Source organism: Sphaeramia orbicularis, chromosome 19 (genome assembly GCF_902148855.1).
Source record: "Sphaeramia orbicularis chromosome 19, fSphaOr1.1, whole genome shotgun sequence".
In the NCBI taxonomy this organism is placed as follows: Eukaryota; Metazoa; Chordata; class Actinopteri; order Kurtiformes; family Apogonidae; genus Sphaeramia; species Sphaeramia orbicularis.
The window spans coordinates 36,966,238-36,982,856 of NC_043975.1; the positions used below are offsets into that span (position 1 = coordinate 36,966,238).

At 40.3% G+C, this 16,619-nt stretch overlaps 2 protein-coding genes across 4 annotated transcripts in view; one reads left to right on the forward strand and one right to left on the reverse strand.

Moving 5' to 3' along the window:
- Positions 1 to 1,959, forward strand: part of LOC115410602 (cytohesin-3) — a 47,549-nt gene extending 45,590 nt beyond the window's left edge. Inside the window, exon 13 of the mRNA XM_030122317.1 lies at positions 570 to 1,959. Within this exon, the coding sequence (XP_029978177.1) occupies positions 570 to 642 (73 nt within the window). The 3' untranslated portion in view covers positions 643 to 1,959. The remainder of the gene's footprint in view (positions 1 to 569) is intronic.
- usp42 (ubiquitin specific peptidase 42) lies at positions 1,420 to 16,520 on the reverse strand. 3 transcript variants are annotated; one of them, XM_030122310.1, is made up of 18 exons: positions 16,406 to 16,520; positions 14,555 to 14,804; positions 13,763 to 13,969; positions 13,513 to 13,623; positions 13,231 to 13,330; positions 12,606 to 12,673; positions 12,432 to 12,502; positions 12,241 to 12,323; positions 12,020 to 12,131; positions 11,743 to 11,883; positions 11,467 to 11,567; positions 8,474 to 8,639; positions 7,680 to 8,339; positions 7,150 to 7,232; positions 5,948 to 7,042; positions 5,387 to 5,652; positions 5,222 to 5,293; positions 1,420 to 3,581 (listed from the first exon to the last, which is right to left on the reverse strand). In XM_030122310.1, exons 2-17 carry the CDS (start codon positions 14,793 to 14,795, stop codon positions 5,256 to 5,258), a joined length of 3,543 nt encoding a protein of 1,180 aa, XP_029978170.1. In that variant the 5' UTR covers positions 14,796 to 14,804; positions 16,406 to 16,520; the 3' UTR covers positions 1,420 to 3,581; positions 5,222 to 5,255. The 3 variants fall into 3 exon arrangements, with proteins under 3 accessions (XP_029978170.1, XP_029978172.1, XP_029978169.1); XM_030122312.1 differs by having other exon boundaries at positions 5,387 to 5,649; positions 5,948 to 7,045; XM_030122309.1 differs by having other exon boundaries at positions 5,948 to 7,045.
- Between the last annotated feature and the right edge of the window lie 99 nt (positions 16,521 to 16,619).

The window sequence follows — 16,619 nt, forward strand, 5'->3', positions numbered from 1 at the left end:
GTGATGAGATGTTTTGGCTAGAAATGAGAAAAATACACTTGGTAACATTTATATTTTTTTCCAGTGGATGGGGTGATGCAGCTGGTTGAAATTTTCAACTCTACGGGTAGATGTCACTAGATATTAACACAGTGAATCTTTTAAGGCAGATTGTGAATCAGGGTTTCTGTAGGTCTTTAATAAATCTAAAATCCATTAACGTAGGCCTGTAGCAAGACCCCAAAAGCAATAACCACTAATGCTAACTGTGCAATTTCATCAGAATTTATCAGAATACATCCAGGTCTAGCCCCAGTGTGACCCATTCAATATTAACAGAGTTGTCTTCATAATGGTCTTTGATAAGGTCTTAAATCAAACTTGTGTAAATGTACAGAAAGCCTGAAGTATGTTTATTGAAAGACACTAGACTACATGATGTAGTTATGTGAAAGTACAGTTCATTCAAATTGTTTTCACATCAGTCGAACACGCAGCAGAAGAGCGGATGTCTGCATGTTCTCTGCATCCTGTGAACAGCTGGAAAGAGTCAATGAGTGATGTGTTCCTTCCTGTCCTGTTTTCCACAGAGCCAGCATCAGCAGGGATCCCTTCTACGACATGCTAGCCACCAGGAAGCGGAGGATAGCCAATAAGAAATGATGACCGCCCACACCTTCAACCCTACTACCACTCCTAGTCTGCTGCTCTGTCGCTACATCTGTGACCAGCAGAGTCTGTGTATGTTATGAAGGGGATTTTTATTCAGGGCTGACGGCATCTGCATCTGTTTTTTTTTTTTTTTCAAATCAAGTTTAATGTGAAGGTTCTAAAACCCATCACAGACTGAGGTTCGAGTAAGAATGAACTGTGTGCAGCCATGACGGGTGAGGACAGACGGATGAGGACTACATTAATGGCAACAGTCCACAGGATTGGAATCACTACAAATCTCAGCAAAGTGAAGCTATGACTGCACTGCCCTCTGCTGGACATAAAAGGAATTACACCGAATCTGCTGCAGCAGTGAATATGAAACCTAATAATTCATCCTTATTGCCTTCTTGCCTGTTTTTTATCTTCCAGAAAGATTCCCAGATGCCAAACTATTTTACCTTCACCTCTATCTTATCCTTTAACTGCCAACACCAACATAAAACTACAGTACACCTCAAGTTAGAAATCAGCTGGTCTGATTGTTCGCCTTCAAGTGACTGTATCTGCATATGCAAACCTCCTGATTTATCTGTCAGCTACTAATGCGGCAGCCTGAACAATCAACATCACCACTTTTTTTCCTTTTAAAAATAATTTGGGAAGTAATCTGACATACCGAGTGCAGCAAGCCTTTCATTTCACGTGGCCACAACATAAGCATCCACTCTCGTGTAAACCATCTTTTAAATAAGTATTTTAAGTATTGAAGATCCACCTCTGTGATCATTTCTTCTGTATTTATTTTCTCAATTTAACAAAAGAGGCAGCCCCAATTCACATAATGCATGTATAGTATATAATGTACATACTGTTTTTTTTCCTTTGTTGTGTTTATGTAGCATGTAAATCATTATGGCCGTAGCCTGTACCCGTTCACCTTTTTAGTTTGTTTCAACAACAGTTTACAGTAGTGGAAGAGGGACCTTGTGCAGCTCCGTACAGAGCAGTGGTGAGTCAGTTAAGTCTCCTCGCACCAAGTTATTACTGAGAATTGGATTATACATGAAGTTATATATGAAAGGAGAGGATCGGAGAGGACAGAAACAGGTTCAACAGACCCCTTGAAGCAAAAACAAACTGGATTTTCCAAACATGTGAATACTGACTGGACTCGGAGTGCAGTTTTCTGTCAAACGGAAATTGAGACTGGACTTTTTCCTTATTACGCTGTCAAAGTTTCAAATGCATCTTGATCTCGGTTCGAGGGGGGGAAAAAAACTGCCCCTGAATACTCTTGATGAAGACTTGGAATAATAAAAAAAAAACCCATGCGGTTCAGAAAACAGCTTTTGTGTTCATGTGAATTCAGTGAGAAGAACCCCGACTCACCAAACTTACCAGGTCTTTGGTTATTTCAAACATGGAGACTGTGTTGTGAATAAAATAAGTGAGCTGAGCCGCCTTGCTGACCCATCTTATACATATTAGTAAGAACTAGAAAAGTGTATATTTAACAAAACCTGAATACAAAGGTGTTAATAATTTGCATCCTTCTAAATGCTCACTGACAGTATCTACATCATTTAACCGAAGTGGAAAGTTTGTTCAACAAGTGGCTTGAATACAATCTATCCATTATTCTATATATTACAAAGGCAGACAGGAACTTCTCAAAAATCCCTGGCAACTCTTCAGTCTTCATCTCATTCAGCATGTTTTGTTCATTTCAATGCAGCTCATAAACAAAATCAAAAACCAACAACAAATTACAATTTCTGACATTAACAAATGTATTTTTAAGGCTTTAACCTTATCCAATGTATAAATTCTGACATGCTAAACTAGGTTTAACAGTAGTTTTCCAACTTCTGTCTTGAGTTGAAAGAAAAAGAAAAAAAAACAAACACAAAACAGAAGCAAACCATACTCAATGAATAATGTCCAGAGAATATGGTCAAAACGAAAATCAGAGTTTTTCTAAAAACAAAGCAAAACATCTAATAATCCTGATACAGGAGTTTTACATATAAAAATAACTGATAGTACAGTTCAAAATTAAATTCACAGTATTCTTTATGACGCTAGAAGACACAAACTGTAGTTTTCATTAAAAAGCAAACATGTGGTCCACAGCCATGGAAACAAATGTAGATGTTTCTCTTTTTTTAAACATTTAAAAAGGAAAAAAATAAAAGAATGTGAGACGAGAGGCATGAGCCAGAAAAAAACTGCAACTGTGAAAAAGATTCAGAAACAATAATAATAATAATTATAATAATAAAATCAGAGAGTGAATCTTAGGCTTCAGAGCGAAATGGAAACAAAAAAGCTGGGAAATGTCCTCAAGTCTGTCCAGGGTAATGTGGAGGTATCAGTCAGCGAAGCCTCATTTCCCACCTCAGCACTCTTCTGTCCGTCTCATTCATGAGTGTATCTCCCTCCAACAGTTTGTCTTTACCCAGTGGGATTAAAGGGGGGAAAAAAACTGAAAAACATTGCAGCTCTGTAGATATGGTTGTATCTTGCTCTTGCAGCCCATGTGAAGCCTTACTGTTCTTCTGTAAGGCGACACACTTTCCCTTTGTCTCTTTCTTATTTGAAAGCAGGTGGATAATCCATGATGGATGTGAACAAGTTTTCAAGTCCTGAGTTCCACTGAGCAGCAGCTGAGATGTTTAAGCTCCAGGCTTTTGTTTGTGTTCATACAAGTATATATTAATATTTTTCATCATAAATGTTCACTGCTTGACAGTATTTTAACCATACTTAGGAGAATTACGGCAAGTAAACTGATGCCATTAATAAAAGATTACTGAACATTTAAAACACTTCAGTTGTGGTAAAAATACAATATTTCCAATGAAGAAGCACCACGTCAAAAAACTGTTGATGTCATTCCTCCGCTGTTGTTAAAATGGTGTTGATGCGTTTCCTGGTCTTCGAGTCTGAGACGAGAAAGAAGAGCTATGATATACCCTCTGGTTTGCTTCCCACACATTTTTAAACACAAATTTTCAAATTTCCACAAATTTTCCTGTGATTTTTTATTTAGTTCTTCTGTCATTTGCACGTCTATACTGGAATAAGTCCCAAGGATAGAAGAGTTCTAGAACTAATAAGTAAATTAATTTAGCCAAATTTGTATTTCAATATTTAGTTTTTTCCCCCAACATACATTTAATGTTGACATTGGAGGATTTCAGTCAGTGATATTAGTTTCATAGAGGTTTGATTCTGGAGTTTTATTACAATGTGGTCAAATTTGACAAACACCAGAAGTTAATGCAACTTCATCAAATGAATGTTAACTTCAAAATCCAATCCGTTTGAGGGTTGACGAAATTGTATTTAAGACACTTTCAGTTAAATGTTCGGTTAAAATTCAGATTATTCCATTTTAGATTTTTTAACTCTTCAAGTGCCAGACAGTTAAGGGGCTAATAAGCCTTAAAAGTGCCACAGAATTTGGCTGTTTTTCAGTATTTCGCGTCGTTTTTATAATATTTGAAGAATCCTGCAGGAAACCGCTCGGTAACATCCGACCGATTGCTAATTAGATTCAAAACGCCCCGGACGCAGCCGATTCATTATTGATCGTAATTTGCATAATTCATAATAATAATAATAATAATAATAATCTTTATTTATATAGCACTTTTCATACATTAAAAACTGTAGCACAAAGTGCTTTACATATCAGTTTAAAAATCAGTACCGCCCCCCACCCACACCCATCCACTCACCCGCACACACACACATATACATGCAAACCCACAAGCTCACACATACTTAAGAAGACTGACTGAGCACGGGTAGACCAGAACAAAAATGTACAAGTAAAAGTAAAACATCAATTTAGGAGGTGCTGTCTCAGGGAGCCATCTGCACCAGGAGGCAGCCGCCGACCCCGGCGACCAGGCACCAGCAACACAGCCCCGCATCCCAACTAGTGGGAGAGGGCCAACTGGGACCCCCACCCACCAGAAAGGAGTGGACCCCAGTGAGAGAAGGCGCCACAGCCCCTGGAGTCCACAGCCGCCCCCCTGCATGGAGGGCTCCCTCTGATGAAACACCGGAGAATAAGAAACATTAAAAAGATATAAAAATATTATTCGGTCGCGTGACCTCAAATTCCCGTCTGATTGGTCTCAAAAGGGGGACACAGAAAGAACGTCATCGAAATGTGAGAAAGAAATGGGGGTGGATGGTTTGTTTGTACACAAATATGGCGTGTTCTCCAAAGCCGATCTGATCGGCCCGTGGCACTTTACAGGTTGTTTTCGTAAAGCCGATTTAATCGGCCCATGGCACTGAAAGTGTTAAGGACCTGCAGAACCCGTATCAAAGTCTGATACTGATCAGCTCAGATCAGTGATTTACAGATGAATGCACATTAAAACAAACTAAAAATCATGTTTTCGCATTCAGGTCAGCAGCTTTACTTTTTAAAAATTCCAAAACTTTCAAATTTCATTAAAGAAAACTTTAATTAGATGATTTTTCAAAATCTTAGTTTTGCCTCATTCCATAAATTTCCCAGACTGTTCACAACCCTTTGCTGTGAATGAATATTAAGCACACTCACCTCCTCGCACAGGTAGGATTTCACAGCTGGAGAATCAATGGGAGTTGCCATTAGTTCGACTGTAACCGTTTCCTACAGAAAAAAAAAAAGACTGACCCTTAACACTGCCATGCTCTGCAGCTGGATTTATTTATATCAGTGCTGAGTTGTTGAAATCTGTCCTACCTGTGTATCCGTTGAGGTGGTGGTGAGATGAACCGTTTGGAGGGGCCGTGGATGACACGTTACAGGAGGTGAGTGGGTGGTCGCTGCCATTGTCAGCATAGTCTGTGCGACGCCGTTTTTCCGGTGAACAATCAATGTTGCATTTGCTGTCCTGGGTGTCGTAGTGACATCGCTTGCGGCTCTCTCTTTCCTCGCTGTCTCGCTGCCTCCTCTTTCTTTTCTTCTTTTTTGTTTCGGTGACTTTGTCTGAATCCACCTCAGAGCTTCTATTGGAAGATAGAAAACATTATAGTCAGCCTGCCGTTTATATCCAAGAAGGTGATATCAGACTCCGTTATCAGCAAAGGTGAAAAAGACAGACAAACTTACTCTTCCTTAACATTATACTTCTACATGATATTTGATGCCATTTCATCCTACTTTTTCAGCTTCCATAAATCAAGGCTGTAATACCTGAAAAACCCTAAAACTGAAATCAAAAACTGAACTGAAAGAAATTTTCAAAGCTAGAATATAGCCAAGTGTTTAGCTTGTCCTGAACAATGTAAAACAATTACTCACCCACTGTCACGATGTCTATCTTTGTCCTTTGACTTCTTCTTCTTTTTGCTCTTCTTGTGTTTTTTAACAAGATAGCCATCTGAGCTGTCATCTCTCTCCTTCTTGACAGCTACTTCAGTCTTGCAATTTTGTTCTTCTTTACTGGAAGCAGATGCAGATGTGGTGAATGAAGCTCTGGGTGACGACGCCTTGGACCTACTGGTATTTTCTGTCATCACAGCAGGCAAGGAAGTGCTGTCTTTTGAATAGTAATAGTCCCTGTCCTTGCCGTTGCTCTTGTCCTTCATCATCCGTGACTCTCGAGTCTCCTGCCACCTCCAGCGGCCATGAGAGTCATCTCGGTAGGGGTAACCGTGTCCTCTCCGCTCGCGTTCCCAGTCCTCTCTGCGGTGGTGGCGGTAATGGTGGTAATGGTGAGAGCACCTGTCCCGATCTCGCTCCCTTGGGTGGTAAGTTCGCTCCCAGCGACGCTCAGACTCCATATCCCTGTGGTAGCGATCATACTGAGGCAAACGGTCCCTATGTGATCGATGTTGTTGGTGGTGATCTCGGTAGTCCCTCCTGGATCTGTAGCGATCCCCATCACTTTCTCGCTCCTGACTCCTGTCCCTGTAATGTCTCTCTCTGTCTCTGCTCCAATCAGAGGAGTACAGTCTGTTTCGATCCCTGTCTCTGGAGGATTGTCTTTCATTGCCTCTTGAACTGGGCTTGGACTGATGGTGCTCCTTTGTAGCTGTATATCCTTCACTTGCTGCTGCCGGACCATTGGTTTCCGTCAGATCCTTGGATTTATCGTCACATGTGCTAACCTTCGGTGGAACAGTGGTGGCACCAGTGGTGCTCTGGGATCTGTCGGATGGGGCAGGTAAGGCCGCGGGTTTGCTGTGATGTGGAGAAGAGGAAGCAGATTCTCCAGAATGTGTTTTGGTGGCTGCAGGCGTAGAGCTGACAGAGGATGATGGTGCATGCTGGGGCAAGGGTTCGGACACAGTTTTAGCCCTTGAGTCAGATGTGGAAAGGGGCAGGCTTTCGGTGGCAGCAGGATGGACACTCTGAAAGGAACTGGCCTGGGCTGTGGCACAACTATGTACCTCTCTGCTGAAGAACAAAAGAGAAACAAAAGAAATTTTTAAAAAATGACATAAGTTCTATAATTTTGTTTCATCTGAATTTTTCAGGTCACAAGTTGACATGTCTCTTACCTTGGTTTACTGTGGTTAGCATCTACTCCATTAGTAGCAACATTTCCCTCCGAGGACAAACTGCCATGATGACTGCCAGAAATCTGACCACAAACCAAAAAACAACAATCACTTAAGGTATAAAACAAAGTATCAAGTATCAATGGATTATGAAGATATAGAAATGTTATTTAAAATTAACCAGGGTTTATGTTTAACTTTAACTTGAAGCCTTTTACAGTTAAGCCCAGTTTCACATCCAGTCACACTGTGATGCTCCTGATATAATCACTGAACCTTAGGACATGATGGCAGAAAGATACTAGTGGCTTTTTACCACAGCTTTATGTTTTCAACCATAATGCCATTATAAGTTCCTAATTTGAATGTTTTCAAATGTGTAATTTTCAGTGGGCTTCAACTGAGCACTAAATTACATTCATTTTTAAAAAGCACAAGACATTTTGAAGCCTGAAATTTTGAGAATTGGATTTGGGGACTTATAAATTCCAGTAGAAACCCAGACTAACATGTAATAAACTAACATTTACCTCAGAGTTCTCATGCCCGTTGACTTTGTGGTGCCCATAATGGTGCCCGTTTTGGCTGGATTTAGAGATGCCATAGGTTAATCCATTTAATCCGTTACCATTATGATGTAATCCTGTCTCCCCATTAGTGGCATGTGGAGCTGTGTCAAAGATGTCTGCTGTTCTGTTGTTCCCATTAACGTGAGACTTAAAACTGCCATTATCCAGAGCGCCACAGTTCTCCTGGTCTGATTCCTCAGAGGACTCTTGGCTGTATGGCACCAAGAATGATGCTCCATTCCCTCCACCATGGTGATCGCCATTACTGCGAGATGTGCCGTTAATGTGATTAAGATGACGTGGGACAAAGCGAACATCTGAGGTAGACTGCGAGGACGACGAGGAGCTGGAGGAGGAGCTGCTGGCAGAGGACGGCTGGCTGTAGGAGGACACTGATGAAGAGGACGGGCGGTTTTGTTTGCCTTGTCCGATGAAGAAAGAAAGCTTTTGCCGTTTGTCGTGGTCTGGGATCATTGTGGGCCGGCTGATTGAGTGGGAAATGGAAGAAGAGGAGGAGGCCAGTCCGTGGCTAGGTTTCCCCACAACACTGCTGCTGGTGCTGGGCTTGGAGGTGGTAGGGTAGTCCCTCAGAGATCCATTCCCATTAACGTGGAGAGTACTCTGAGGGAGGAGAGAAAAGAAAAGAAATGAAACATGTTCTCTTGGTCAGAACCTGGATACCAACCTTAAATTCATTAATCTCTGGTAATCAAACACCGCGAAGTGAGGCACTACTGTTCAAGAGGGTGCAGTACCTTGTTCATATGTGGGGGCAGCTGGGGGCCTATGAAGCCAATATTGTTGTGGTGGACGGTGGTGTTGATGCGTGGTATCACGACAGGCCTTGGTGATGACTGACCAGGGATGCCAGGGTTATGGCTCATGTGGCTGTACTCTCCGACTTTTTTCACATCACTGGACCTAATGACACAGAAGAGATGGACATCAATGACACAAGTTTAAGAGATAAATAAAATAAAAAAGACTGATACTCAATGTTCCTACAATGAAAGAATCCCTAAATGCCAGAGCTCCACAGATTTTTAAAAAAGCTTCTGGAACAAATTTTTAAATAAAATCTATCAAAATAGGGGAGGCTGAGGTCCCAATCCAAACAAGTAACTCATAAAATAAATTTTCAGCAAACTTTCAAGCAATCACAAAGCATAAATATGAAATGTAAACATACATAATAACATAAATGACTTTGGAACAAATCCATCTTGCATGTTTCTGTTTTGTTTTCAGACTACACAAAGTGGACAGTTAAGCAGTAACCCTTGCTTACACCAAACATAACTGAATAATCACACCACAATCACAAGCTGCATCGAATACACACGTGATTGGGTCCACTGAGGTGCTCACTCAAAACAGCTGATGTTGCAGGATCACTTTCCAACAACAATCCCATAGTTACAAATACCTGTGACGTTTATAAACGGATAACACAGAGGAAGAACTCTGCATAACCAGTTATAACTATCTATGCCATGCATTAACTCTCTTGAAAAAAGCTAAATAAATCCCTCTAGATCAACAATACTATTGCATCAGAAATACTGCTTTAACTACAGTATTTCTTTTTTTCTTTTTCCACATCTGTCAACCAGTAACGGATCTAGAAAATTTTATATGGGGTGGCAATGAGGTGGCAGGAGGTCTTGTCAGGGTGGCAAGGGAACGTCCTCAGTGTGGTACGTGGAATCCCCATATATGTATAAATGGAGTCAATAACACTCAAACTATTTTTTGAAATGTTATGCAATACAGTAGACATTTGCTTCATCTTTAGTTTTATCATAATTACTGGTAAAATAAGATACATGTAAAGTTTTACATATCTAACCTTATAACAAAGGCTATTAGTGGAAAATGTGTTAAATTAGTGAGTAACATGTTAGGTCACTGAACTGGAATCTATATGGAAAATAAAACCATACTGAATGGTCCGGCTGAAATCAAGGGGGGATCCTCTGACTCCCTGCCGTCACTCTCTCCATCTGCCTCCTCAGCATCTGCTTCTGTCTCTCTTTCAGAAACCAACACTTCCTAATTTTCATCCCTCACATTGACATCATATTTTTTAGGTATGCACCGATACCACTTTTTTCCAGACCGAGTACAAGTACTTACATACGAGTACTTGCTTATACTGTGTACCGATACGAGTACTTAATAACACCATTACAGTTCTTAGTTATTTTTGAAAATGTGCTTTATTGTTGTTGTCATTAGTCTGACTGTAACAAAGTGCTGCTACTGACATTTAATGTCAACAGCAACACCATGAGGCGCCGCTCTTAATTAACCATACTGGCCGGATACCTCGAAGAATAGTAAAGTTTTTTGAGAAGAAGAAAGTCAGTAATAATAAACATGGAGACGACAGAGGTAACACTAATGTGGATACTAATGTTGATATTGATCGTAGTTGTCATAAATATGTCAGTAGTTTTTCTCTAACTCACACAGTCGCTCTTTGAAAAGATCCGCTACCTCCACGGTTCCTGGTGCTATTCTCTGTCTGGGTACCCATCCGCGAGCACCTGGAAAAGGGATGGAATGTACGCAGAGGGCAGACAGAACACTCCGTCTGTATCTGTCTGTGTCTTTAACATTACTTGCAGTCAGCGTTACTTTTGTCACTGTCATTTATTTTGAAAATCTCCACACTGCTGACATTACTCCTCTGCTGCGTACCTGCTGCACTTAATTGCAAATGTCATGCTGCTGTTAAGTGGTATCGGTGCGGTTGTACTGGAGTACTTTAACAAGTACAAGTACACATGCTGAGTATCGGACCCAATACCCAATACTGGTATCTGTATCGGTGCATCCCTAATATTTTTCTTATTCTCACTTCATACTTTCTCTTCTGTTCCTCTCTCAGTGGCGCTCTTCAGCCCTGACCCTCCTGGTTTCTCTATCATTCTTTCTTCTTCCTCCTGCTCATTCCTCAGTTTTTTCCGAAAATAACTAATAATGATTTTACTTTTTCTTTTCCTTGTGGCCTGCAAGTGTCAAGATATGAAAATTTCAGGGTTAAAATCCTTGTATTTTTCTCACTGTATTAGTTATTTTCCCAGTTTAACAGTAAGGATGTAACCTGGTTTCATTGTACAGGTTTATTACCGTGATATTGACCACACTGTCACTGAAACTTAAGACTCTCTTTCCAGACACACACCGTGTGTGCAGCGCAGGAGGCTCAATCGTTACTCAGGCTCTGCAAATTTTATACAGGAGCATAGTTAAGTATTTAAGGTGCCAAGATTATTTCTATAATTATAATTTTTGGGTGAAGTAATCTTTTATGACAATACTTTGAGAGGCTTTTGGGAATAATGACGATTTGCTTTTGTTGTTTTGTTTAGTATAGTTTTTAGAGCTAGGGGGCTAAGTTAGGGGCTCTACAACTGCCCCCCCCCCCCCACACACACAGATCTGCCTCTGCTGACAACAATCCACTACTTGAGTTGTTGCAGAATTTTTTTTTTTTTTAAACTCCCATTTTGATTGGCAAATTTATGTAGCCATACGATTTATCTACTTATTAGCCATACTCATCTTCACACTCTGCAGTCAGACCATGTTGGTTTTAAAGGAAAGGCCGGGACAGGGGTGTGTAGGTGTCGATAGCTTCCAAAGCGTAATTAAATTGTCTCATAGCTTGGACAACTTAATTACTCTTGATAGAGACATACATAATTATTAAAAAAGAAAATCTGAATTATGGTTTACTCACTTGATGTAGAAAAGAACATAGGCCTGTTGGTTGAGAACAGACCTGATGTCGCTGACAGACACAGAGGAGTCATTCATCTGATACCACTGACCGTTACTTGCCTGAGAGAAACAAATTACAGTATATTACATTTACATTTTTTCACCCAAACTGTGACTTCTGTCTGCACCAAGTCTGCACTAAGCTGTTAAAAAGTGAGGTGATGGAGTGCAGAGACAAATGTGTGCATGCGTACTTTATAACAGAAACACCCTGATACAGTTTCAGTACCAGTACCTTAATATAGCAAAAGTAGTGTCCAGCATGACAGCTGAATCCGGAGTGGACCAGCACAGCGTACAGCCCGTAGACCTGAGGCTCCCCTTGGGACTGAGACATGAAGGGCCGCAGGTCCAGATACTCAGGATATTTCACATCCTGGTATCCAAAGAACAGTTAGTCATATCAAACTAAAATCTATAAATTGCCGACTGCTGGCTGTTTATTACACAGAAGGGTGCTTACTATTGAAAATATCATGTTACTACATATTGTAGTTGCAATTAGTCATTACCTTTGTGATTTTGCCTCCAGTGAAGTTTGCAAAGCGTTTAAGTGAGAGGGTAAGCACATTGGCATTGCGGTGGATGGTAAATCTCTTTGAGGCTGTGACCATTTTTTTGCACCTAGCGGGAGATAAAAGTTAGGGATACAGTTGACAATACGAAAAAAACAAAACAAAAAAGGAACCTTCTATCATCCTGGTTAATTCCATTTGTCTATAAAAGTACTCACTTGGTGCATTTGTATGCGTTTTCTCCATCCAGTTGTTCTGGTTTAACAAATTGCTCCAGAGCCTTCGAGACACTGGGAGCAGTCTGCATGAAGAAAAATGGATTTTTAGTCTAGGGCAATTGATGATGTGACAGGTGTTTTGTACTGCAGTAAAACAGAAAAGTATTAGATACACAATTTTATCTAATTACCTTAATTTCCAGAGTAATGTCCAGAAAAGGGTCAAATGTGTCTGAAACTGCTTTGCAATTTAAACATTTCACTACAAAAGGAAGAAAATTATGTTAATTTATTGATTTATGAAACTCTCCAATAAAAACATGAGGCACAGTTGATTAAAGAATAAATCAACACAAATAACTTACCTCTGGATCTCAAGTAGCCGCCAAATACTTGGTGGATGAAAGTGGTTGCCTGCGTTTGCCTGTCCAATCTGTAACAAATAAATACATGCATACTTAAACACTAAAACTTACAATGATTAACTCACTGCCTAATAATTAAGAAACAAACAAACATATGTTTGGTAGCTATATTGTTAAGTGAACAGAAATTCACTGACAAGTATCAAAATGTGACAGCCAAAAGAGTGGGAGTGAGAAAGAGAGGAATCAGAGCAAGAGTAATTATTTGAGAGGCCACCTGTTTCTACAGTGTAAGAACAGGCTGATACTTGAGGATCCTAAAATCTCTTTTCAAGAGTCCCCTGAGAACCACAGTGCTCAGGGTCATGCATCTATTAAACATGTCATGCTGTACTTTTAGTTAAAAATGCATGTAGGCTTCAAATATGTCCATAACCTACTTGGATATGCCACTACACTGGTTTCATATATAAAACAGTGCTGGTTTTAGTGCTTCATTTTAATAAAAATTACATTAGATTAGGTTACTCATCACAGATCACATCTAAAAATAAGTAAACCATTTTAAAGTAAACATATAATTTGGTCTTATACATGCATATACTCAATTTAGAATGAAACCTACTTGGTTCCAGCTAAGCAGGACTTTTGCATAGCATCCACTGTGTACCGCAGGAACTCATGAGCATCCTCCTGGCTTCCATAGCGGAAGTGCTTTGCAATCCCTTTGCAGGAAAAACATAAGAGGGTTTTTAAGTGATAACTCACTTAAATATAAACTTTAACAGCAACAAAATATTTCCCTCCAAAATTTAAAAAGGTCAGACAGTCAGACAGCGCCTCCTGTCATGCATTTCAGGTAAAACATTATAGATCAGGGAACTAGTGTCAACTGAAAACAACTTACTTTTGAGCTCATTGAGCACACCAATAGGCTTAATTACATTTCCAGAGTTTGCGAAAACCTGAATGATGTGGTTTTGCATGGTGCACATCATACAGAACCCCGGCTCATGACCTACAGTACAGACAGAAATAAACCACTGAATTGCAATGCATCATACGATCAAAAACAATGTTTTAGGTGCTGCCAAATGTGCTGTGATTAGGATGATTTTCATGAGAATTACTGTATGCCATGCAATTATATAACATACACATTTTGGAGTGCTCCCTTGTAAGCATATAGTTGGCAAATGGTGGTGTGTAGGTGAGACACTGCAGGGCTGAGTTGAGAAAGCAGGTATTCCCCATGTTCTGCAGGCCTGCACCAATGCGGTGAACTTGAGTCCACTTTAGGTTGAGACGCTCTGGAGGGAAGAGGATCTTCTGGGGCAAGTCTATACCATCACCTTCGCTTATTACTGTGCATACAGAAAATTAACAGAAGATAAAAAACAAGACATGTTTAGCTTTCGCTTTTGTTTTTGAATGACACAAGCCAGGCTGCAAAACAAGTCAGGCTGTTGCACTTCATAGAAAAATTACGATTGCATCATAAGCTCCAGTGATTGATCAAGCTCTTACTTTAAAACTGGCTTAGTTATGTAACTGATGAATAAAGTGAGTCGAAGCAGCAGAACACCCACAAAATCAATTACGTTACACTCTCATAGAGAAAGCCAAGCTTTGTGAGAACAACAGCATTTTATGTGTAAATAAAAATACTAATTACTAAATACCATACTTTTTTGCACACCTATTTGCACGTAAGCCTTAAAGGTTACATTTTAATTACTTAGTCTATTTTGGAATTGCATGTATAAATACTGCTTGGTAACAACCAAAAGTGTTGTAAAGGAAATAGAAGTCTCACAAAAAATTTGGCTAAGCCTGGCTCTGAAAACCCTACAATACAATGTATAAAACTAGGCATCATCCTTGATAACATTCTGCTGTCAGTTCAGACACACTCAGTGGACAAATGTGTTAAAAGTTTTCATTTGTACCTTGCTCTTTAGGTCTATCCACAGAAGAGAGTGTGCCATTGTAGACGGCAGCTCCAGGCGTGGGCCCCAGGCAACCTCCTGGAGCCTTCAGTCTTGGAGAGTCACTGGGCATGGTGGGGCCCACTGCCCAGCTGCTGGAACAGCTGCCATCCATCCCCACGTCTCCACTGGTGAACGGGGAGCGCTTACACCCGACTGACTCGTGGTCAGACTTTTCTGAAGACCTGTCAACTATGGTCATTGTTCATTGCTGTTGAAGTCACAAAAACATGTATTATAACATATAGTGTAAAGAAAACCCATGTTTTTTTGTTTTACTTTTTCCATAATTGACTTCTATTATTCTTTTAAGAATAAAACATAACGTGCCTGCACTTGAAAACCCTCAGCCTTCAGTCCACGCCAAAGTTTTTGCACATATGGACGGACGGACCGAGGGTAAAAACTGACTTGATACGAGGAAAACTTTGAAGTCCTTATCTTAAAAAAGTTATATTTATGAAGACATACAATTTAACAAACATCATGTGCAGTATTAAATAGGAGTAATGGTGTGAGTTACAGCTTCCTGAGACTATTCAAACTACTAGGTTACAATGCTGTGCTTATGAACAAGAAGGACTAAATGTTACATACACATAATAATTTACCATAAAATAACACTAACAATTAAAACGTCGTACCTATATAGTAATGTCACCTTCACTAAACTGTAAATTTAAAAAAAAATGCAAACACTAAGAAGTCAAAATCAAGTGCCAATGCCCAATTCACTGCCTAGTACTAAATGAACTGCCAAAAAAAAAAAAGCTTTTTTTTTATTATTATTATTATTTTTTTTTTTTAGAGTAATTGGGTCGCCCACATGTATATTGCTTAGGCCATCTTTATTGATCTATTTTATTGAAAGATATATTTGCATGGCAGTGAACAACAATAAGCAGGGACTCTTTATTATTTAGTCGCATGTGGCAAACGAACTCAAGTTATCTTAGTTTTTGTTGACCCAGTCATTTAAAGCCAACTTTCAAAGCTTCCTTACAAACAAATGTTTTTTTTTTTTTTTTTGTTTGTTTTTTCATCGAGGACCGTTTTAAGTGTATTTAAAAAGCCAGTTTTCCAGGACTCACCTCTAACATTAACGCGTGATAAAAGCTTCTTAATATTTTAGCAAACAGTCAGAGGAAATGTCCTGGTCGGAAGCACGTTTACAGCGGCAGCTGTTCCCTCCCACCTGCTCCGGCAGACTGGCTCACATTGGCTAACAGACGGCGGCTAGGCCTTTAACACGCAGTGCTATTAAACCCGCAAAAAAGACGCATCAAACTCTGGATGGGCAATGTGGGAGACAAAACATCGATTAAAACTTCACATTTTTCGTCGAATGCTAGGAAAGGGTGACTGTTCTAAAGCTTCAAAGGCTAGCGGCTCACGAAGCCACGAGCACCATGGAAACGCCGAACCTAACATAACATTGTTACCGAACGCGGCTAACATTTGCGTGCGACAATATTGATGCTAGCGCTACTAGCTAGCTCGACTCGATGATAGCTGGTTGGCAAGACAGAGGGTAAAGCAGCCCTTTGCAGCAACATGAAAGAGCGCTTTCCGGCTGTGCTTAAGAATAGACTTAATCTGAAGTGTGTGGGCCTAAGTAACGGGGCATTTAGCTCGTTGAGAAAGGAGGGGCTCGACACCGGCGGCTGTGTGTGCTCACTGCGCTGCTCTTTCCGACATGACAGAGAACCGGTGTAAGGCTACTACAACAGAAACCAGCGTCCCGGGCCTACCCAAATATTACGGCTGCACAGTTAAAGTCCCTTACGACCGTAAAGGCGACAGTACACTCACCTAGAATTTGTTATGAATACGCTAATAGCTCTTGTAAATCCATTCCTTATTTCCAGCGGGTGTCCGGCGGTGAACAATGACGTAGCTAATTGCCCCACGGGTACATCCGGGTACCGGCGATGAAACGAGATTTCTGATTGGCTGATTTAGCCGTTTCACTGTGTGGAATGTGTTACGGGAAGATCCTTTGCATGTACACACAACTGACCTTTAT

Excerpts from the sequence above, each read along its gene's own strand:
- usp42 (XM_030122309.1), bottom strand. The coding sequence starts at position 14,795 with ATGACCATAGTTGACAGGTCTTCAGAAAAGTCTGACCACGAGTCAGTC. Across the intron at positions 12,132-12,240 it reads AACGCATACAAATGCACCAA|GTGCAAAAAAATGGTCACAG; the intron begins GTGAGTACTTTT and ends ATCTCCCGCTAG. Across the intron at positions 11,884-12,019 it reads CTGGAGGCAAAATCACAAAG|GATGTGAAATATCCTGAGTA; the intron begins GTAATGACTAAT and ends TTTGGATACCAG.